We start from the raw sequence: 23,302 nt of genomic DNA, 5'->3' as shown, positions 1-23,302 counted from the left end.
CTACAGTAAGTACCACATTTTAAACCAGTGCTTTTCTCCCAGAAAAACGGTACTGGTGCTGTGTACCATTGAGTACCCCCAGAAAAAAGCACTGAGTATTCTGGACCAGATGGTAGCGCTTATCCATACTTCCCTTTCCTCTGCTCTTTATAGACATGGTCCACCCTTTAAAGCTCTGTCTAAGTGCCCCCCCCCTTTTTGCTCTGGAGCTTTCCCTGCAAAAACCTGCTCTTTAAAGCTCAATCAGAGCAAGCAACAATCCCAGGGGTGGGTTGAGGGGGGGACACACCCACGCTCAGACATGGAGCTTTTAAGCGAAGACCTGTGTCTGGAAAGAGCCAAGCAAAAGGTAAGTGTGGAATGGGCCATTAGTCTGATCCAGCAATGTTCTTTTTATGTTTTTATGCAACTATGTTATTCCGCTTTCTCATTGTCTCATAGAACACTCAGCTGAACTCCAACTCCAGTGCAGGAAATGAACCTATTGTTTCTTTCCTTTGCTCTTGGGAATGACTTTTAAATGCCAAAATGGTAAAACTACTGGAAGGCTACTTCCTCTCCTGATAATCATCACATTGTTGTGCCATCCAATTTATATTATTGATCTCTAGATCCTGCAGACGTTTTCTGGGACCCACATGCCTGCAATGAGGATCTGCTCTGATGCTTTTACCTCTTCCTCTGTTCTAAATCCAGTATTTTCAAAGTAGGAATAAAAATGGCTTATCCACTGACTCTCTGTCTATCATGCTCTTGTTTGCAGTGATCATCACATGTAGGTCTCCAGGTGACCTTAAAAGAGTCCTAGGAAAAGCAGAGGTGGATGAGGACATAGTTATCATCCTGATAGATCTTCACAGGTAAAAACCTTACAATATTGGGGTTGGGGTTGGAATCTAATGAGTAAAAAGGCCATTTTATATGTGGAATAGTTTCCCCCTCAAGAGTCACATTGAGTGCTGAGTATATATTTTCATTTTAATAATTGCACTACACTTAAGAATGGGGTGTGTGTGTTACTCTGAGACCCATATAAATCCTGTAAACAATATTATTTTATAAATATGATTTTCTGTCACTGGTTCCAATTCTGCTAGAAATGGAGGGGGGACAAAGCACAGAGAATCCCTTCATTGACTTATAAATTTGCCACCATAAGGTCTAGAAGAGAAGACTGTGTGTGAGCGTTTAAACTGCTGCTGCTTGTTAAATTGTGTTTTAACTTATTTCCATAATTTGTTATGATTGAAATGCACGTCTTCAATAATGAATAGGTGTATATCAGCAGGGGATTATGAAAGTTTTGCTTAGTAAATCTGTTTTCCATTACCTCCAAATTGAAGCCCATTCATTCAGATGTCTTTAGATTGTTCTAATATCCTAACAAGTATAAATCATTAAGGAATTTGATTATAATATCAAAGCTTTCTGCTGGATTACGTTTCCGTGAAGCTAAGCACTATTTACTACCAAAGGGGTTCTAAGAAGAGAATAATTTGTAAAATGCTGGATGAGATAATAATAAGAGTTCAATTTTTATTATTATTCTGGATTTGGAACTGCAAACTGAAGGAGAGAAAATGTTTATTCATTACCATGTTGAGATTTCCACCAGTAGGCATGCTACAAGACAGCTTTGTTTTTGGTGGTGATAACATAGGCTAGGTATATAGTGTTGGAGGTAAAATATAGTGATAGGTGGAAAGGTTAGGCCCCTCTTCTAGCACACCACTACTTTGCTTCAAATTGCACAAAAGCAATGTGTAGGCTTGGTTGTCTAACTTTATATTCTAGGCAAGTCCCTTTGAGAGGCCTTTTTAAAAGGTAACAATCATACAAATACACTGAAATATAAATAAGCAACCCATTCCTTCGCAAAATCAATACATTCACCATGCACTTTTTCTTGTTGACTTTTAAAAATCTGCGAAATGGGTGAGCGATTTTCAAAACTTGCTTTCACATTTTTCATTAATGCACTCAGCAATTGCAACAGTGCTAGGAAACAGGGCTACACATCTCACACCCCAAGTCATTGGCAGCAGTGTCAGTCTCAGTCAGCGGTCCCCAAACTAAGGCCCAGGGGCCGGATGCGGCCCAATCACCTTCTCAATACGGCCCACGGACGGTCCGGGAATCAGCATGTTTTTACAGAAGTAGAATGTGTCCTTTTATTTAAAATGCATCTCTGGGTTATTTGTGGGGCATAGGAATTCGTTCATATTTTTTTTTCCAAAATATAGTCCGGCCCCCCACAATGTCTGAGGGACAGTGGACCGGCCCCCTGCTGAAAAAGTTTGCTGACCCCTGGTCTCAGTCCTACTGCATCAGAGGAGTCTTCTGATCTTCTCCCTCTTTAACACATCTTGCCAGCTACTATAGTTCTGCCCCACGGGTCCAAATACAGACCAGGCAAAGGATAGACGGATGCCCCAAAGGACCCAGTTGCAGGGATTCCAAAGAAAGATGCACAAAATGCCCCAAGTGATCAGTTCTAGTGCTTTATTGTGAAGCTATAGCAAGAGACTTATATCACACACCAACGCAATGCAGGATTCCTTGCTACCACACCTTATGATGGCTTTGTCTGTGGGGGGCTAATATGTTAAGCGTTATTTATACAAAAAGCAAGTAACAAAAGCTGGCAACAATAGCCCAACTAACACCCCTGCCTTATAGTTCCCTTCCCACCTTTCATCCCTCTCTCGGATAAGGGAGTAGCTGACTGAACCAAAACTACGGCTTCAAAGCAAACAGATAAGCATATATGATATCATTTTACAGCTCGCACCAATTACCGGTAGTCCCGGGGTTATCTTGACTACCAAGATGGCGTTTACTGGTCTTTCAGAACATTTTCACTGTTTGGTTCTACACACCTATGTACATAGGCATTCTTCTAGCGATACAGACCCATCTGGATTTGGGTCTGAAAGACCAAGGTATGGGTGCATTAAGGGTAAGTTGTAAGGCCTCTATCTTGGCTTCCAGTTTCCTGGTTTAGTGTAGCTTGAATAAACATGTCTCTATATTAAACCAGCAGGGTTGTGGTTGTTTTTTAAAAAAAGAAAAAAAGTTATTGAATCAACATTTGTTTCATTTGTCATTCGGTTGACTAAATGCTCTTGCTTCTTACTACATTTGGGACTCTTGTGCTTTCTATTTTCAGCAATGTGTACTATGAAAATGCTCCCTCATACAGTTACATGCGGAATGTCCTTGTCCTGACTCTGGAACCATCAAACTTCACTGCAGTTTCAAACAGTAGCGGGATTTCTTGGACTCCAGATACGATGCCTTGGGTGATTTTATTTTATAATAATTCCTTTGCTCACTTCTGTTGTGCTCCTACATCACAGCCCTGGAAAAAGAGCTCTTTCTGATCATAATTGTTCCACAGGTCTGAAGGCAAAGTTAAACACAGCAGCAGCAGACCAGTATCTTTGAATGCCGATTTTCACTATGCAAACTAAGCAACAGTGAAGCAATGGGTTGCCAGTGATATTCAGCAAATACGTCAATTTTCCTTTTCCGTTCCACACATCCTGAATCTGTGCAAGCCCCCACTCCTACAGTCACCCAGCCTGCCCAATACTTAAGCATTTTGAATGTACAAAACTGTGTCTGAGCAGCCCTTCAATAAATAAGCACATTCCAGTTGGCATCCCTCTGTAGGAGTAGAAGTAGCATTGGTAGAATCAAATTACAGTATAAAAATATAAATACAGTTGAACCTTGGATCTCAAATGCCTTGCCTCCTGAACATAACGGCTCCTGAACGATCGAAACCTGGAAGTGAGTGTTCCAGTTTTCGAATGATTTTCGGAAGCCAAACGTCTGGTGTGGCTTCCAATTGGCTGCAGGACGCTCCTGCAGCCAATCAGAAGCCGCGCCCTGGTTTTCGAATGGTTCCGGGAGTCGAACGGACTCCTATAATGCATTCTGTTTGAGAACCAAGGTACGACTGTATAAAAAATATTTAAAAACACAAAATACATAATAAAATTAGAAAACAAACAAACCAATTATCACCACTCCCACAGCACATTTAAAAGGGCATTGGATGTTAGTGAGCCAAAGGTCTGGTTGAAGAGGACCGTTTTTGCTTGGTGCCTAAAGGTGTATAATGAAGTCGCCAACTGAACCACCCTGGGGAGAACATTCCACAAATGGAGCCACTACAGAAAAGGCGTGTTCTCGTGTTGCCACACTCCGGACCTCTTGTGGAGGAGGCACATGAAGAAGGGCCTCAGATACATAGCTGCCAAGTTATCCCTTTTTTAAAGGGATTTTCCATTATGCTGAATAGGCTTCCTTGCGAGAAAAGGGAAAACTTGGCAGCTATGCTCAGATAATGAACACATCGAGTCTGGGTTAGTTTATATGGGGAGAGGCAGTCCTTGAGGTACTGTATAGTGATTCTGAGTCATTTTAAGACTTTATAGCTCAAAACTAGCACTTTGAATTGGGCCCAGAAACTAATTGGCAGCCAGGGCAGTCAGGCAGGAGCAGTTTAAGAATATGCTCATCTACATTCATGTGGGAACATGCAGGTTCCCAGAGAGGAGCTTGCAGCCACCCTGTTCTTCCCCAGCCCTTTTTACTGCTGTGCTGAGCTAAGCCAAGGTTTGCTTTGCTTTAGCACATCATCCAAACTGGGACTTGTGATTAACTTCTCTCCTAACCACAAGCTGTAGCCAAGTGACTGGTGAAGCCTCTGGAAACCAGAATGGGAAGAAGGCCATCTTTGAGCAACTCACTCAGGAACACATTGGGTCCCAAAATATGATAAGCAGTGGCTTAATCCCTCTCCTTTTGCTAACTCTTATAGGTGAAAAATGACTTTGCTGTTGCCTACTTGGATGCTGTCTTGCTCTTTGGACATGCCTTGAAAAAACTTTCTCTTGCAAGAGAGTTAATTACTCCGACCAGCTTCAACAGCCAGTTTCGGAATGTTACTTTTAAAGGTAATCACATATGTATTTCTCTTAATTCTCATTAATGGGCAAGGCAATACAGTAGATTACTGGAAGCAAAAACAGAAGGATTTCAGTAAAAAGACCCCAAAGGGGTTAAAAATATTGATAAACGTCAGCAATAGTTTTTCTCTAATTAAATGTATCAACTTTACCTCTAACAACCCTGCCTCCATATTGAATACAGTGGTATCTCGGGTTACCGGCGCTTCAGGTTACAGACTCTGCTAACCCAGAAATAGTACCTTGGGTTAAGAACTTTGCTTCAGGATGAGAACAGAAATTGCGCCGCGGCAGCAGCGTGAGGCCCCATTAGCTAAAGTGGTACCTCAGGTTAAGAACAGTTTCAGATTAAGAACGGACCTCCAGAATGAATTAAGTTCTTAACCCGAGGTACCACTGTAATGCTTTCCCTCTTTACACATGTAAGAGTCTCTCTGTTCTGATCATATATTGAGATAATGTTCTATAATGTTTTTCTTATTATGTATCTATTGGTCTGCACCAAGTTCTGTATCTTCAATTCCCACTTCCTGTTGCATTTGCCATGTTTTCCCAGCCTTATCTAATATCTCTTCCAGGCTGTGGCTTCTGATGCCCTGCTCCTCCTACAGAAATTGAGATCGAAATTTTTCCTTAACAAAGTGTGTCTTTCCTCACTAGTCTCATTCTTCTTGTTGAATATTATCAGTATAAGAAAGGTACTGTGAGATGAATGGTGAATATTGGGCTGCTGGATTCCCCGTCATGTTCAGGGAAAATTATCAGGCTTTTACTATTACACTATTTTTCTCTTTACAGGTATTCTTGGTCCTGTAGTGCTGGATAAATTTGGGGATGTTGATGTCAATCTCACCCTTATGTACACGACAAATACCGGTACTTTAGAAGTAAGCATAGGGTCAAACAAACCATGCCTCTAGCTGGAGTTGCAAGTAACCCAAGGGACTGTTGAAGGTTTTTGGTGTGGGGAAGTGGATGGTTAGCGTCAAAGGCAGCTATTAGATGGTGCACCGGAAAACACTGCAGTAGATTCCCCTTGCCTAACTGTGCCAGTTTGTATTTCTCCTTGCCCTCTGTTATTCCAAAAAGGTTTTCTCATATATTTACCATTCAAAAAAAAAAGAATTTGGAGGCTTTGTGTACCTCCTACTCAGAGCTGATGGGCACACTTCTTGAATTATATTTATATACCGTATCTCTAGCTAGCTCCAACCCATTCAATCTTGTAGGCACAGCACCAAAATAGACACGTTGTTAATGCAGGCAATTAGTAACCATGCAAATAATATTTTAAAAGTAAATAGCAGTCAAGTTTGACAACAGTGGGGGTGGGGAGCAATTAACCAGATTCAAAAAGTAGCTGGAGAGGGAGAGCTTTAAATCACGGCCACAGCAATGTCAATGGGATAAAGCTCATGCCGTGGTCCTGATGGAGGTCCCCCTTCTGCCATGGATGCTATTTGCTGCTGGGAAATAATTTTTGCAATTACTAAATTGTGTGAATGCTTTCATTTCTAGTTTGGCCCACAGAGTTGAATAGTGCTGTTATTACCTAGCTTGAGCAGAGTGATAGTCGTTGAAAGCAATCTATTTTGAGTGAAGGAAAATAATGTGAGGGATAAATGCATACAGGAAAAAGGAAGGAAATCTCCCCTGGTGACTCAGAAGTTGGGCAGGAAACTATGGTTACAGGCTATGGGACAACCCAGGATATTAAACCAGGGTTCAGGTAAAATGGGATGCCATGGTTAATTAGAAGCTTCCTGGTTCAATCACAGCTTGTGTGAAGAAAGAAGCAAAGGGACTCTGTTAACAAGCCAACCAAAACCAGCTCAATATGGTGGAGATGCAAGGGATCCAGGATGGAGGGATGAAAAGTGTGGGGAGAGTGACTGAGGTCCTTGGCTGACATTATATTCACATCCATGAGTTTTCTTGGGAAAAGGAGTTTCAGACTAAAACCTTCTTCTATTTTCTCATTCTAGTACAAGGCCCTCCTACGGTTTGACACTCATCTGAATGAGACAGTACCAAAGACAGACAAACCATCATTCATCTGGAAACAAAACACCCTCCCTAGTGATATTCCTGGCACAGGTGAGACAATTTATTTCTTGGGAAGGGGACTTGCACAGAGTCAATGAGACTTGTACATACAATTTGAACACAGGAACCATTAGGCTGGTAGTAAACCAATAATTTACCTTTTTTTAAAAAAATTCCAAACCTGTCTTTTTCTGTTTTTTGAATGCCGAGTTCTGAATCAACTTGTCAACTTAAACAGTCTTCAATGTGTGCAGCAGTAGCTGCCATGGGAGTATTTTCAGAGAGCATACAGTTCAAAAAGACTGAATATGGCAGTGCTGATGCCCATTCTGAGTTTACTTGATTTGCAGGATTCCCAGTGTCCCCATCCACCTTACTTATCATTCTTGCATGGTGTAAATTCACCCACTTACACTAATCCCTTCTTTATCATTTGACCCAGATCATTTGGCCCAAATCTTGCTCTCCAACTCTCCCAAACACCACAGGGAAGCAGTTAAATATACCCCCTGTCCTGTATTGTACTGCTCAAGTTCGGAGCTAAATGAGCAGTTTCCTATTCACCTGGACCTAGATGTTAGGAATTTGTGAACTAGGGCAAATGTACTAAAGCACTTAAGCAGAAAGTTACACATCTAGCCTCAGAGCTCAGCAGCTTCCCACTGTAGCACTGTGTGGTGTGAATTTTCCAATTGATTGTCTCCCCCCACAATTGCATATGAGCTCACAGCTTGTATAATGCAATTCCCATTAACGCCAGAAATGTTCTCCCATTTCCAATAGCAGTTTTTGCTACTGTTGAGATAAATGCCATAGATATTGAATGCTTAACACACCCTTGGCAAGAATAAATTACCCTAGTGGTATACTGTGACTGTTAAAAGTATATGGCGCCTTAAGTGTAGAGGTTGAGCAGAGAATAAATATGGTGCTGCCTAGCTAGAATGCAATGTCTCAAACTTTCAGCATAGGTTCAGCTTGGTAATTTATTTATTTATTTCGAATTCTAAAAGCATGATTACTTAATTTACCTAGACATTGTTCTTTCTATATCCAAATCAAATTACATAATGAAATGCCTTGGCTGTCAAGGGTGGTTTCTCTGTTTTTGGCTGCAAATGTTATTGCATTTCTTCTCAGACTAGATGTTAAATTGAAATGAAGTAATACAATGCAATACAAAAGAAAAAGAACAATGAAAACCTGAGCATATTGTAAAGAACATAATGTTTCTATTTTTCAATACCTAGTTTAATTCAGACGTTATTAAGTGCCCTTTCATAAATTTCATCTCAAATTCAGAAATATAATGCCATGTACCACAGTAACAATGTGATAGGCAGAAACCTGAATATTTTGCTTTCAATTGGGTGCAGAAAATGTGGAGGGCAAGAGAAAGTACCGGTAGTATTGTGAAGGCTCTTTTTTTCATGAAGGGATGACTGAAACCCCTAGAGGGCAGCAGAACCTCAGAAATATAAATATGTCATCCAATTTCTAAATTCCAGACATCAGCTTGTAATTTGTTTAAAGCGTGCTTGGAGCTATTTAGCCTTTTGTCACTCAGCCCGGGGTGCAGGACAGAAAACCATCTTGTAACTTGCCAAAGACATTTGCTTGCTAACTGATTTATTTATTGGTGACCCAATGTCCTGCTTTCTGAGCAGGATCAGCCAGCCCTGGTGTTCTGACAAGGATGACCTTGTTGTCAGAGAATTAAGGAGAAAATAAGATTGGCCTTCGATGAAGAGGTAGATGGAAAGCATGGGCATACGCCAAAAACAGCAAAGGTCAAGTGTTTGTCAAGTAGTTGCTGCAAGCATTTTCAAAAGAGTTTAGTGGAAATCATTACGCCTAGACTGAGCTGGTTGTACAGGCTTAATTTTTTCAAAGGTTAACAATGCAATCTATACATGCGCAAGTAAATCCCATTGCATTTAATAGGGTTTACTCTGAGGAAACAATACAGGGTTGCAGCTAAGGTAGCAGACCTGTCCACCATTAACTCAATGGAGCTTATTTTATTTATTAAATTTATATACCACCCTTCATCTGAGGATTACAGGGTGGTTTACAGCATAAAAACAAAAAATACATAACATAATGGGAAACAAAACTATTACCCCCCCCCACCCAGTTTAAAAGGCCATAGATTGTTAAATTAGCCAGTGGCCAGGGAGAAGAGGAAAGTTTCCCCCTGGCACCTAAAGATATGTAATGAAGGCATGAGGCAAGTCTTCCACAAAGCTGGCTTCTGACATGTATAAAATTACACTGCACATTTTTGTATATTGCTTCCAGCACATGTGAGGTAGAAGTGTTCAGAGCACTGCCTTGTCCTGGTTTGTGGGGATCAGTTTCAGTTGTTACAGCCTGAAGATGCAGATAGTGTCTAGCCTACTATCAGTTCTCCTGAACCTTGCCCATCATGGCTAATAAAAGTTAGCTAGGATTGTCTGACAGGATGGATTCAGAGAGTGGTTAATGCCTCACTTAGGAAAGCAGGAGGTACTCCGGGCCATTCTGAAGGGGACAGAAGTGAGCTCCCTGTTTTCTACCCTACTTTTAATCATCAGCTTAAGATGAATTTATTTTTCAGTGTTTATGGTTTTGGCTGATATAAAAGATAGATTGCTGCTGGATTGTATGAATGTAGGGTTTATCTTTTTGATGTTTTGTTTTGATATTTGCTTTACATTATTGATTTTTAAGCATGTTGTTTGAGGGAAGCTTCAAATAGAAGACCAATAATAATAACATGCATAGCTGTTAATAATAAGGGATAATGGCTGGCAGGCATCCATTCAGACTGATATTATAAACCTAGGGTAGGACAACTCCAGCCCACAGGCCAATCTTGGCCAACCTTGGGGTCAAATTTGGCATATAAGGCCATTTTTCAAAAATCATGCCCACCTGTTGATCAGCTTATGTCACTCTTAATTCAAGAGGGTTAGACAGGCCTTTATCTAACGAGATGTCAAGTGTTTCTCAGTCTTTAGGTTTGTCTCCCTGAATTCCTGAGACAGAGGGATGCAGGTATTATTATTATTTTTTATTATTTTATATTCTGCCCTTCACAAGATCTCAGGGTGGGTCACAGAATAAAAACAAGGTAAAAACACCAAAGAATTGATGCTTTTTGATTATGGTGCTGGAGTCCCATGGACTGCAAGAAAACCAAACCTATCCATTCTTAAGGAAATCAGCTCTGAGTGCTCACTGGAAAGACAGATCCTGAAGCTGAGGCTCTAATACTTTGGCCACCTCATGAGAAGAGAAGACTCCCTAGAAAAGACCCTGATGTTGGGAAAGATGGAGGGCACAAGGAGAAGGGGACGACAGAGGAAGAGATGGTTGGACAGTGTTCTCGAAGCCACCAACATGAGTCTGACCAAACTGTGGGAGGCAGTGGAAGACAGGAGTGCCTGGCATGCTCTGGTCCATGGGGTCACGAAAAGTTGGACACGACTAAACAACAACAAAAACACAGTTAATAGTTAAAACAAAAGCAATGAAACAATAACTTCACCCTTCCCACAAACACATTTAAAAAGCTGTAGGATATTAATCAGCCAAAGGCCTGATTGGAGAGGAACACCTTTGCCTGACGCCTAAAAATATACGATGAAGGCATCAGTCAAACCTCCCTGGGAAGAGCATTCCGCAAACAGGGAGCCACTGCAGAAAAGTCCCGTTTCCGTATTGCCACCCTCCAGACCTTGGATGGAGGAAGCACACCAAGAAGGGTTAATTACACTCCTGATGACCCTGAACTTTCTTCTTAGGTTTGCCTGATTTCCCATTTCTCACTTTTACAGGGCCGCACATTCTGACAATAGCTGTTTTCACACTTGCTGCGGTTGTGGTGGTAGTTCTGATCATCGCTCTGCTACTACTGAGGTACAGTCCTTATTTCCTCTTCGTCTGTCCTTCCTTGACCTAAGTCCACAAATCCTTTCTGAAATTTATGCTTTTGAAGTCTCTGTACAAAGGTCACCTAGCATAAAGGTAAAGGTAAAGGGACCCCTGACCGTTAGGTCCAGTCGCAGACGACTCTGGGGTTGCGGCGCTCATCTCGCGTTACGGTGTACAGCTTCCGTGTCATGTGGCTAGCATGACTAAGCCGTTTCTGGTGAACCAGAGCAGCACACAGAAACGTTGTTTACCTTCCCGCTGGAGTGGTACCTATTTATCTACTTGCACTTCATGCTTTTGAACTGCTAGGTTGGCAGGAGAAGGGACCGAGAAATAGGAGCTCACCCTGTTGCGGGGATTCAAACCGCCGACCCTCTGATCGGCAAGCCCTAGGCTCTGTGGCTTAAGCTACAGTGCCAGCCACTTAGATGAGCTAAATTGTATAAGCTCTGGCACCCCTTGCTCTCCCAGCTGATCACGTCCTCTGTGGTGGATTTGCTGCTTTGACTATTTCACCTACCTGGTCGGAAAGGTTCCTTCTCATTCCCCTTTCCCCCTCCACCTGACGCGTGCTAGCAGATATACTTCAGTAATGGAATATCTGCATCCCGTCTTTGACTTGTAGCAGTTTAGTCATTGGGAGTTTTGATACTGGCTTGAGGTCAGTGCACACTTTAAGGTTACTTCTAAGAAGTCTGCTTTCAGCTTGACTCAAACTGACTCGTCAAAAAGGTCAATATTTCCATTCATTATCAGACAACTAGCGCCTGAAGTTCTTTAAATGTCCTGCCTGTCCACGAATAGTTCTAATTCCAGATTCAAATGCTTCAAAAATTGTTGCAAGTATACCTGTCTTTCTGAGGTACAGGAAATATAGAAGAGCCATTGAACTCCAGAAAAAATGGTCCCACATCCCACCTGACAAGATTGTTCCTCTGGAGACTAACGAGACAAGCCATGTTAGTCTGAAGGTAGGAAACAGCAGCCGTCTATGGCACATGTTCTCCTTCACAATAAAGTGGTACTGGGTGTCTCCTCAACATGGTAAACAATGATGTTGGAACCATAGACGCTATCTAGAAAACTGCGCTGTGATATCCTAATCTCTGTGTATGGGCTCACACTGGCTAGGACGGAAGATGAGAGGGAAAATAGCTGGAGAGAAAATAAGCATACCAAGCATACCATCTCTGTACAACCTGAGCCTAGATGGAGAGCTGTTCAAAGCTTTACATTCCAAGAGTTTTCTGTCTCTCTCCTCACTGTAGTCTTGTGGCCCAGCAGCAAATCAGCCATGTCTCTCTATCTTCCTCCTGTCCGCTTACATCACACAGTTCCTACTCAGTTTTCATGGTCTCTGTTTTTCTAACTTAGGGAGGGGTCTCACACTTTTGATGTGCTAATTGATCATTATCCCCCAGGCCATTGCCTCAGAGGAAATTAGGCTGACTCCATTTCCTTTCAACTCAGGTTGATTTCCTTGGATTTAGTAAATTTGCCCAGCATAATTTGCTTTCACACATGCTAATTAAATGATTAGAGGCGCCTGGTACACAGGTCAAATGCACATCTTTAACACACATGAGTCTGGTTATTTCCCAGTTCTAACATCCCAACCTTAATTAAATTCTAACACTAACTTGATCTGGAATTTAGGGTTTCTTGCACTCACAATAACAATATTTAGTAGATGTCTATGATCTTATATGACTTACATTCCAAACAACATTCACAATTCTGCTACTCTTACAATTATATATTTTATTGGAGTGGCAGTTGAGGAAGGAACCGGCTTTTTCCAGATATTAAATGTCATGATCTAAATGCTTAGAAATACAGTCTTCTGCCCCACAGCAGAGAAAATTATGAACTGTGAGTTCGAAATGGTAAATAGGTATGCATGTATTGTTTAAAATCTCTTCAAGTGCAAAGGACCACAACACAACTCATGTTTGGAGAAGTATGTTGGAGTCTGATGCCCTTACAAATTGCAGGAAACATAGGTGCTATATTACATTTTTCTTGCACACTCCAGGATGGGAGATATTACCAGTGGTGTTGTAATCTGAGGTTGCAGTGGGTGCAACCTGTTATTTCTGCAGCAAGTCCTTGTCACCAGCATCCTAGAACCACCTAATCTGCATGAAACGGGAGCTTTCCAGCCACTACATGCTCCAAAGCCAAGCATTTAGGAACACAGAAAACACAAGATGCTTAGTTTCAAGAGAATGGTGTGCAAGGAAAACATAACAAGTCACTCTGAAATATGATATTGGAGCATTCAAAATAATTTGCCTATATAATGTGCACAGAAGCAGTAGATATAGCTGAAAGGCAACACAAGAGCACCTGCATTGATCAATACATCCCTAATGGTTATTATTGTATAACTATAAGGTTATTGTATAATATTAGAAAGAATGTGGCTGTGACCATCATGAAGGGACCCTGCTCTTCTGAATATAAAACTACACTAAAACTACAGTATGCATTCCTGAAGTCAGCTAAATAAGCCTTCTTTGATTCTCAGATTGATGACGACACAAGACGTGACACTAGCCAGAGGCTGCGTCAAGGCAAATATGACAAGAAGGTACATTTACTCCAGCATCTCTGCTTTTCTCCTCTGGAAATGATCTTGTACAAGATAAGGTGCCATTTCATGCTCATTCCCAGTTACTTGCAAACCACAGGGATACAATAGAGCAGAGGTTCTTGTGGTGTGCCAACCATTTTTGGTCTATCTGCTCTATTTAGGTAGTCCTTGGAAAGGCTGCAGAACTGTTGAAATTATCTATACTTGGCCTTGCAGTTGATTAATTTTTTTACAAATATAAACATAAATAGGATCCAGCAGACAAAATATATAAAGAGGGATTGGCAGTGAAGGGAGACAGGAATGTGGAAGCAATGAGGTTAAGGGTAACCTAAGCACACTGAGAGGGGTAAGAATTGCAGGAGGAGAGGGTGCTTGCCAAGCTCCCTGAAATGGGAGTTGGGGCAAGGGGAGAAGTGCTACTCTTTCTTAGCACAAAAAAAGTTTGGGTTCATTTTCAGAAAATTCCAACCAAATGGACAGATAACAATTAAGTCATCAGACCCATCAGAGACATTTTATATTCTAAAAGAACAATTTGACTTAAGATTTCCTGGTCTACTTCATGAGAGACGATTAGATCGTCTGACTTTCCATGATAGCTTCCTGCAAGCGTCTGTAGTGCTTTTTGCTACATTTGGCTGTTAACCAAAAGGTTGGTGGTTCAAGTCCAGCCATGGATGGTTTCTGTTGTTTTATTTTGCTCCCATCACAATTATTTTTCACTGTATCCTGGCAGAAGGAATTTTGGGTGAGGCAGGGGGTGGAGGGGTACAGCTGTGAAATATGTGTGTCTATATATGTGGCCAGTTGGGTAAGAAGATGAAGTAACTAGGCGTCGGGAGGTACAGGCAGTACAACTCCAGCAGTTTAAAGGCTCTTTGAGAAGGGGTTCCATAAAAGAGGCTCCTGGTTGCCCGATCTTGCTTCTTCAAGAATATTGTCACAATTCCTTCCTTCCTTCCTTCCTTCCTTCCTTCCTTCCTTCCTTCCTTCCTTCCTTCCTTCCTTCCTTCCTTCCTTCCTTCCTTCCTATTCCTTTCAGCTTCACATATTTGAAGTGTAACATTTTGTGCTCTTGGTCTATCCAGCCTTCTAAGGCTGCTGTCCTAGCTATGTGTCCTCAGAATTAAATCCTATTTCATTCTAAGGGTGGTTTTACTGTCAGGTAATTGAGATCAGGATTGCTGCCCAAGAAGCAAGCTACCACCACCTATCTCTTACTGTGATTAGTTCTGCTGCCCTCCACATCAGCTCAATTGAACTATGATGCAGCCAAAAGAAATATAATTATGCCTGTAAATAAAATAATCATCACTGAAGAGCAACTGGAGCAGTTGCACATTATGGGGTAAGGAGGTCTCATTGAGGTATTGAGGTTTGAGTGGATTTTGGGAGAACTTGCACACAATTGTAGAGAGGTAGGCAAATACCAGTCTTGTGCAAGACCTCCATTATTAAAGATTAAAATAAACAAACAACTGGAAATGGATATCCCCCTCCTAAAAAGATCAATTTGCATATTGTGAAGCATAATTGCTTAGGTTGGCACCATTTGCTTTTGTAGTCTTGTGCACTACTGGGAATTTTGTTTTTTAAAATAGGTGCTTACACAGTTACAGAAATACCTGAGCTCGTGCCCATTCCATAAAGAAGGCAGGGAAGGAGTGATTGAGGGAAGGAACAATAATAAACCCTTGGGATATTTTCCACCAAGCTCTACTCACTAATATGAATGGCAAGTGGTGGAAGAGCAATGAATATTGTAACTCAGAAAACAGGAGTGGGCGGACTTGAGTCATTTGTATCTGAAAAACCCATTTGCGTGTGTGTGTGTGTGTGTGTGTGTGTGTGTGTGTGTGTGTGTGTGCGCTCTGTGTGGACCTGAACTGGATAAAGCTGACTGATGAAATGTTTTGTTCACATAGTTCTTCTCTTGTTACCTCTTTGTATGTATAAAGGATTGTCATTGCACTTAGTTTCAACGTATAGATCATATCACAACCCTTGCAAAGGATAATGGTGTCCATTTCCTCATCATTGGTTAAGTAATGTAACATTTCATGTAAATGTATTTCTAAAATATAACCTACATATCCAGACCTCTCATGACATTATACAATGCATGGATTACTGTGATGCTGCTATTCATTCCTACCAACCCTTTTCATTTTCCAGGTGATAATCCTGAAGGATTTAAAGCACAATGATGGGAATTTTACAGAGAAACAGAGAATAGACCTAAACAAGGTAAACACTAAACCCACAACCACCGCACATCCACTGAAAAATGTAGACCACAATTTCCTTTATTCTTATTTCTTTCATATTGCAGATGTTAAGCGCTTCCTTTTCCAGTAAGCCTTCTTCAGTGTGCCAGATCTCACTGCAGAGGCAATGTAGAAAGCTCACTTTTCAGAACTTATTCAATGTAACCCTGCGGGCATTGTCATACACTTTTGAACTGGAAAGCACTGAGTGATAGTAGCTGAACAATATATCCCCAAGCAGCATAGGAGGACATCATATTCCCATACCACTGTAACTAATTTTCCACATCATCATTCTGCTACTAACTTGCCCATTATTTTTGTCCTAGCTCCTTCAGATTGACTATTACAATCTGACTAAGTTCTATGGAACTGTCAAGATGGACATGATGATCTATGGAGTGATTGAATACTGCGAGAGAGGATCATTGCGGGTAATTAGCACTGTAGCTCACTCATCAGTTTGTACAAAGACAGGTGATAACCTATCACATCTAAAGACAAGTCCTTGCTGGGGCCAGAAATAGGCAGTGGGGAAGAAGGGTAGTTTGTTGGTCTTGTAAGTTTCTGAGTACTATCATCAATACTGTATTGCAACTGGAGAAACACAACCTTTAGCGCTGAATTGCTTTCCAATGATTGCCATTTGTTCCAATTTATTGCAAAGAGTGAGTTTTCCCGGAGAAGGCGGTGGAGCAAAGGCAAAACCACTCAACACCTTCCTTTTTAGGTACAGGACAAGCAGAAGTTTGGATGAGCCCTTTGTGGCTTCAACATAAAGCCAGCTTTTCTCTCCAGCAACCCTTCGCACCCTTTTGTTTACTAGATAGCGTGATGAAGAGTTCTGGAGGGCTCAGAAGATTTATCACTATTTTGTGACATGTTGGTTGGTTCTAAAATATGAATTTTGGATTATTATTTTTAAAAAATGAAACAACACTACTTCCTTTGTTTTTAGTGAAGATTCTTACCACAGCTTCTTTGTCATCTTTCCATCTCAGGATGTCTTGAATGATAAAATCTCCTACCCAGATGGCACCTTCATGGACTGGGAATTTAAGATTTCTGTCATGTATGATATTGCAAAAGTAAGTAGATGGGTGGCAATGAGGAACTTAATGAGGCATAATCTTGCCTTGAGTGAATGATGGGATATAAGGTATTTTGCTGAAATGTCTAACAACAGGATTCTATAAGTACTGTGCCCTTCGATAGGAAATCTGATTATTATTAATATTTATTCTGTTGAGAGCTGGGACACTTAATGCTTGTTAAATTCTGACATTTTGCTGAAATGAGAGAGAAAATAATGATACTGCACCTAAATGAAAGAGTGAGCTTTATTTAAGAAATTGAGATTGTGGTTACCATTTTTGTTTAGAAATGTAAAAATAATGCTCTCAGTAGGAAAAGGCTTTTCAGCTGAAGTGGAAAGTGGTTGAAAGACAATCAGGTTGGTTGCTTCAGATCATACTATAATAGAATTTCAGAGTTGAAAGGGACCCCAGGGGTTATTCTAGTCCAACCCCCTGCAATGCAGGAATCTCAACTAAAGCATCCATGGCAGATGGGCATCCAACCTCTGCTTAAAAAACCCCAAGGAAGGAGAGTCCACCACCTTCCAAGGGAGTCCATTCCTCTGTTTAACAACTCTTACCATCAAAAAGTTCTTTCTTATGGAATCTCCTTTCTTGTAACTTGAATCCATTGGTTTGAGTCCTACCCTCCGGAGCAGGAGAAAACAAGCTTGCTCCAGCTTCCATGTGACAGCCCTTGATATATTGGAAGATGGCTATCATATCTCCCTCTCAGTCTCCTCATTTCCAGGCTAAACATACTCAGCTCCTTCAACCGTTCCTCATAAGGATGGAGGAGCCTGATGCCCCTCTCTCAGCAGAGCCAATGGGGTGGGCCTATGTTACCAATTCTGTTGCTGCTGCAGCCTAATGGAATGACTGCTGGGTGACTGTTGCTGGAGGGAAGAGCTTGGTGGAACTGATCTCTCAGCAGAGCTTATGGAAATGGTCCTTCAGTCCTCTGACTTCCTCTGCCGCAGCCAGATAGAACAGTCATTCCCTCTCCCTAGGAAACTTGGGGCAGACACTAAAATTAGACAGACATTTGTTTGTTTGTTCCCCCCCCCTTCATATCCTAGGGAATGTCCTACCTGCATTCCAGCAAAACAGAGCTTCATGGTCGCCTGAAATCTACAAACTGTGTTGTGGATAACCGCATGGTTGTGAAGATAACCGATTTTGGCTGCAATTCTATTCTTCCACCAAAAAAAGGTACATAAGGAAGATGAATTCCTTGCTCGGGAATTCCTCATGAATATTTGTAGGCTGACTGCATCTTATAGGAGAACTGTCAGAAAATGTGGCATTAATATTCTGTTAAACTTGAGTTATTTCAGTATAGCACTATAGTTATGGTATGACTATATTCCCCCCTCCCCAACTGCGTCTGCTAAGCCACACAGCACCACAGCTTGAAGCGGTAGTGTAGCTATGAGAATCCGACAGTGGTATGATGAGATTTCTGATGCCATCTGCATGAGGATCAGAAACAGTTGAAAGTGGAAGGTATGCCTGTGCCCAGGGCCAACCCTACAAATGGGCCGACTGAAGCAACAGCCTATGGTGACAAATGTTGGCCAACCATTTCTTCTGAGATGCATGGCCAGCCATTCTCCTTTGTCTCAGGAAGTAAAATGTATTGGGCCAACCCTACCGATGCCAGTGTTTTGTTTGGTTTTAGTTCATTTCATAAATTTCGCAAGTTGCTTTTTGCTGAGCCCCCAAAGCAGTTTCCAACAACTTGCAATTAAAATCAACTTCATACTGTACAACAATAAAAGCAGCAGGGCAGTCTAAAACCACAGGGCAGAACAACCAACTTCTCTAAAGGCTTGGGAAAGAGACAGGTATTGAGTAGGGCAATTGTCAACCAATTTCATCTGCTTGTTTCTGTCACACACACACAATTCTCTCCCTGCTCCTCAGATCTCTGGACTGCTCCTGAACACCTCCGCCATGGTGACATATCTCAGAAAGGTGATGTGTACAGCTTTGGAATTATAGCACAAGAGATCATACTGCGTAAGGAGACCTTCTATACTGACAATTGTCGGGATCATAAAGGTAAACATTGTGCATAATGAAAAGGCTTGATGACAGGTTTTCCAGGGATTGCCATTTGTATTTGCATTTGCCATTCAGCAGTGAAATGCCATTTTTCCTGGGGAAAGTTTGAACATGTGAAGGGGCAACGAAAGAGCATGGGCCAAGCCATGCCCCTTCATTGAGGCTGCATGCGCTGGGCTAATGCCCCGCCCATGTGCTCTGGCCTTTAGTTTAAAGGAGGCTGCCTTGCTTTCATGTAGGATTTCTACCTGTGGAACTTGTTAATTATAAATCTACTTAGACTTTCCAACATGGGGATAAGAACCTTGCTTGACCACAAATGTTCAAATACTTGTAACAGGAATGTGGTGGGACACGCAGGATGTGAGATGGCTGGGCAGAGGTGTCAGGATCTCTTACTCGCAAGTAGGACCCTGGTAGAGACACATGCCCGACTGGCATGTTCTCTCCCTCCTAGTCGATCGTTTGGGAGCTTCAAAAGCATTCTTCTGCCCAAACATCACAGCGACTGATGCCAACTGATATCAGCACACTTACAGATCCGTAGAGTTTGCGCAGTTGCATAACAGAACTCAGTAGCACAGCATTTGGCTAATCTATGTTTATTTACATATAAACACACACGGAGCACTGCAACATGGCTCCCTTTCTCTCTAGCATCAGGCAGCAAAGAGAGAGAACAAAGGACAAGTCCCACTTCAGGGAACACAGTAACACAAACATCCTGTCTTCATCACTTCCCACTGTGGAATGAAAACATATACCAACATGTGATAGACAACAATCCCATGAATGCAAACACGGGGAATGAATCTCTAACAAGAGGGAGGGAGTAATGGGGGATGTAGATTCTTATTCCTCTTTTTCATCTTGCATCTTATCTTGGTGCCGTGCAGAAGAAATGCAGATATCTTCCTCAACCTGTCAGTTCACCCTAGTAGGCACTCTTAATTTCGCATGTCTCACAAATTGAAAAACCACCATATGCAGACCTTTATCAAAGAATGAGCGTGTTCATTCAGATCTAGCATTTTGGCCTGAGCCCATCTTGGGTTATAAAATACGGCCTTGACACAATCCGCTTGCCTAGAATAGCTCTGCTTCTTGTGTTAAAGTGTCTTCTTCATGTGCTGAATTGTTCTGTATGTTATTTTTTACCCTCTCCTGTTCTAGAGAAACTTTGCAGAGTAGAAAGCAATAAAGGAGCAAGACCTTTCCGGCCGGATCTTCTATTGCATTCAGAGGGAGAGAAAAAGCAAGAGGTAAGGCCATGTTGAAAGAAAGCCAAGCTCAAGTGAGTAGTAAGAGGTTATGCCCACGGCATGCACAGGTTAAAACTAGCAAGTTTGACAGAGAGGAGTGTAACCAATGTTTTTCTTCCAGTGTTTTGCCTTTACACCATAGTAACATCTCCTATTAACAATTCCAATGCACAGAAGCCAATGTAATGAGCTTTCATACATCATAGTAGCTCCTTACTTAGCTGCTGGTTATTTTAACAGTGGTGTATAAACTTTATGAAATAAAATGGATTTTTTTTTAAAAAAAAATCCCATATCACCTGAACCCAAATTTACAAGGGAAAAGCATTCAGACTGTGATGTCATTTGGTTTGATGATTATGTCATTTGGACAATGCAAATTGAATAGCTGCAAACACACAATAAACTCCAGAATGGACAAGTCCTGTGGGCATACCTTTAAAAAAATCTGGGAAGTGATCAAGAGCAAAAATTCCCAGAGTTATCCAGCCAGTTTAGTTAACGTTTCACAACTGGGGGGAAAGAGGTGTGTCCTTTTTTGTGATGGTGGGGCATTTTCTGTTTGTTTACAGTACTTTAAATTTAATGCTAAGGCCTTGCATAAGACTGATAAAGAGGTATTGTGCAAGACCTCTGTAGTATTATTATTATTAATCCAATGTCTGCATTGCTTTGTTGTCTGCTCTTAAACAGAGTGTTTGCCTTTGATCAAGTGGCAAAGGTATTTGGGTTCAAATCTCCAGTTTAGGCTCTCTGGGAGTGAGGGTGTGCAAATGAGCCTCTCCAAGAGTGACTACAGCTCCAGGCAAAATGGAGGCTGTAAGGAGAGGGAGACCTTTGCTTCTAGGTCTGTTTGGAATTACATTTTATTTCTTATAAATGCTGAGCCTGTGCTGGACATGCACAAGATATTGTATGGGACTATTTGGGTGTATCTTTGTTATTTTGTTCTGTTTTGAATAAAATTCTGTTAAGTAAAGCTTGAATCAAACCAATGGGCCTGGACAATGTTTTAGTCCGAAAGGAGTAAGTTTTTATGCATCCAGTTGCTTCAAGCTGCACATTATTAATATCTGCAATACTTTGAACAGGGCATCTGGCAACTGGTGAAAATACGATTCCCCCCCCCTTTGGTATTGATGGGCCACCAGGGGGAAAAATTGGATAGTTTGTGCTTAGGTGAGGAACAAAAAGAGATATATTTGTGGTTATGGAGATCACCCACTAAAACTTCACCACACACATTACAAACTGCTTACCATAATAAATAAATAAAACACACTAACAAGCTTCCATACCAGGAGTGACTGCAGATGTAAAATGAGTTATTTTACTAATCAGATTTTCCATGGCAAAGGAAAAACTGGATTAAAACTGGACATGAGCAGCCCCAATTCCACAATGAACGCCTATCTGGAATAGGTGACCAGCAACAACCCATTACACCTGGAAAGGGCATATCTACCTGAGCTTGCAAAAACAAGGAGTAGAACTTGGTGCTCCAGAGAGTGGCTGATTGAGTTATGAAAATGGTGGGAAGAAGGTTGGATATTGTTACAACATAGTCTTTGAAGCCAGTTTGGGTTGCTAAGGATTATGTGGTGGGGGAGCACTATATTGGTTTTCATCATGGAAACCAAAATATCTAAAGTAGTCCTGTATTGGATTGTGCATCCCTAGGTATATCTCCTCGTGGAAAGCTGCTGGGAGGAAGACCCAGAAAAGAGACCGGATTTTAAGAAAATTGAGACTACCTTGGCTAAGATATTCAGGTATGAAAGTGATTTACTTTGATAGAAAAAAATTCTGCTAAACCAGAATAATAGTTCAGAGGGAGATGTTTGGCAGATTTCCACTCTCGCCACACGGCAGCCATACACTGGTGTCATGTACATGAACTTCCTTGTGTTGTCAGCCTTCAAATTCATCCTTGTTCTTACAACATTCCCAGCAACTACCACAGCCAAACCAATGAAAGCTACATGGACACCTTAATCCGACGCCTGCAGCTGTATTCACGGAACCTGGAGCACCTGGTAGAAGAGAGAACTGAGCTGTACAAAGCAGAGCGAGACAGAGCTGACAGGCTTAACTTCATGCTTCTTCCAGGGTGAGTGCTGTCCACTCAGACAAGAAATCACCCGGGGGGGGGGAGGGTCGTCTAAACAAGTTATCATTATTGCTCATTTAGGATTGCATGCACCCCAGTCTCTGAGCAGCATGTAACTCAAGGGGTTCCAGCATTAAGCCAAGGTTTGGTTTCTTTGGAATGAAGGTCAACTGAGACTTTGATATACTTAGAATATATGGCTTTGTTTACACAATCTGACCATAGGATAAAAAGCCTTACAATGTTGACACTCCAGCAGACCTTGCTTCCCTACTAGGTTTCCAGGCCCCACAAACCCATAACTCTGGATTCAGCCCACAGAGAAATGCCAAGTGTCTCTGCCGAGCTTCCAGCCCGGCTAAAACTCACAAATAAAACCCCCAGCAGGGGTTCATAGCTGCCAAGTTATCCCTTTTTTAAGGGATTTTCCCTTATGCTGAATAGGCTTCCTAGCGAGAAAAGGGAAAACTTGGCAGCTATGGGGGTTATGTCAGGGGCACGCTATGTTGGTTGCAGCCTTCTGCAAGTGTGTGCCCAGCAGCTGTGGGATTCTGCCAACCTGAAGTTCATTTACTAAATGTCTCTCACGTTTTGTCTTAGTTGCCCTTTACTAAAATGCTCCAACCTCTTAAGCATTTTGTAGGAAAGATGCTCCCTTCTTAGGTCACATTTTCTGGATCATCTGCAGCCTTATGTTCTTTTTTAGAAGTTGTAACTAAAACTGCAGGCGCTCTGTTGTGTGTGTGTGTGAGAGAGAGAGAGAGGGAGAGAGACAGACAGACGGAGATTTAAATGACTGCTAAATAATGAAGGGCAAGTAGACAGAATAGTATTTGCCTGCCCCAGCCACCAGCTGCCATGATGTAGCAGAGACAGAAATTTAGTAAAACAGAATAGAAATATACAACCTGGAATTATGCCAGAAAACAGAATTTCCATGTTAAGAGAAAGGAATTGTGTGCTTGAGTTTGTGCATAC

At 41.6% G+C, this 23,302-nt stretch overlaps 1 protein-coding gene across 1 annotated transcript in view; it reads left to right on the top strand.

Moving 5' to 3' along the window:
* Window positions 1-23,302, top strand: part of GUCY2C (guanylate cyclase 2C) — a 46,778-nt gene that overhangs the window by 7,807 nt on the left and 15,669 nt on the right. Inside the window, exons 6-21 of the mRNA XM_035127020.2 lie at window positions 764-860; window positions 3,170-3,302; window positions 4,832-4,967; window positions 5,778-5,866; window positions 6,965-7,076; window positions 10,847-10,928; window positions 11,812-11,914; window positions 13,474-13,536; window positions 15,718-15,789; window positions 16,139-16,243; window positions 16,811-16,897; window positions 17,965-18,097; window positions 18,812-18,949; window positions 20,126-20,214; window positions 21,895-21,986; window positions 22,166-22,324. Coding sequence (XP_034982911.1) covers window positions 764-860; window positions 3,170-3,302; window positions 4,832-4,967; window positions 5,778-5,866; window positions 6,965-7,076; window positions 10,847-10,928; window positions 11,812-11,914; window positions 13,474-13,536; window positions 15,718-15,789; window positions 16,139-16,243; window positions 16,811-16,897; window positions 17,965-18,097; window positions 18,812-18,949; window positions 20,126-20,214; window positions 21,895-21,986; window positions 22,166-22,324 — 1,690 coding nt within the window. The remainder of the gene's footprint in view (window positions 1-763; window positions 861-3,169; window positions 3,303-4,831; window positions 4,968-5,777; window positions 5,867-6,964; window positions 7,077-10,846; window positions 10,929-11,811; window positions 11,915-13,473; window positions 13,537-15,717; window positions 15,790-16,138; window positions 16,244-16,810; window positions 16,898-17,964; window positions 18,098-18,811; window positions 18,950-20,125; window positions 20,215-21,894; window positions 21,987-22,165; window positions 22,325-23,302) is intronic.

This window comes from Zootoca vivipara, chromosome 10 (assembly GCF_963506605.1).
Source record: "Zootoca vivipara chromosome 10, rZooViv1.1, whole genome shotgun sequence".
Lineage (NCBI taxonomy): Eukaryota > Metazoa > Chordata > Lepidosauria > Squamata > Lacertidae > Zootoca > Zootoca vivipara.
This window is presented reverse-complemented; position numbering and strand designations above follow the sequence as displayed.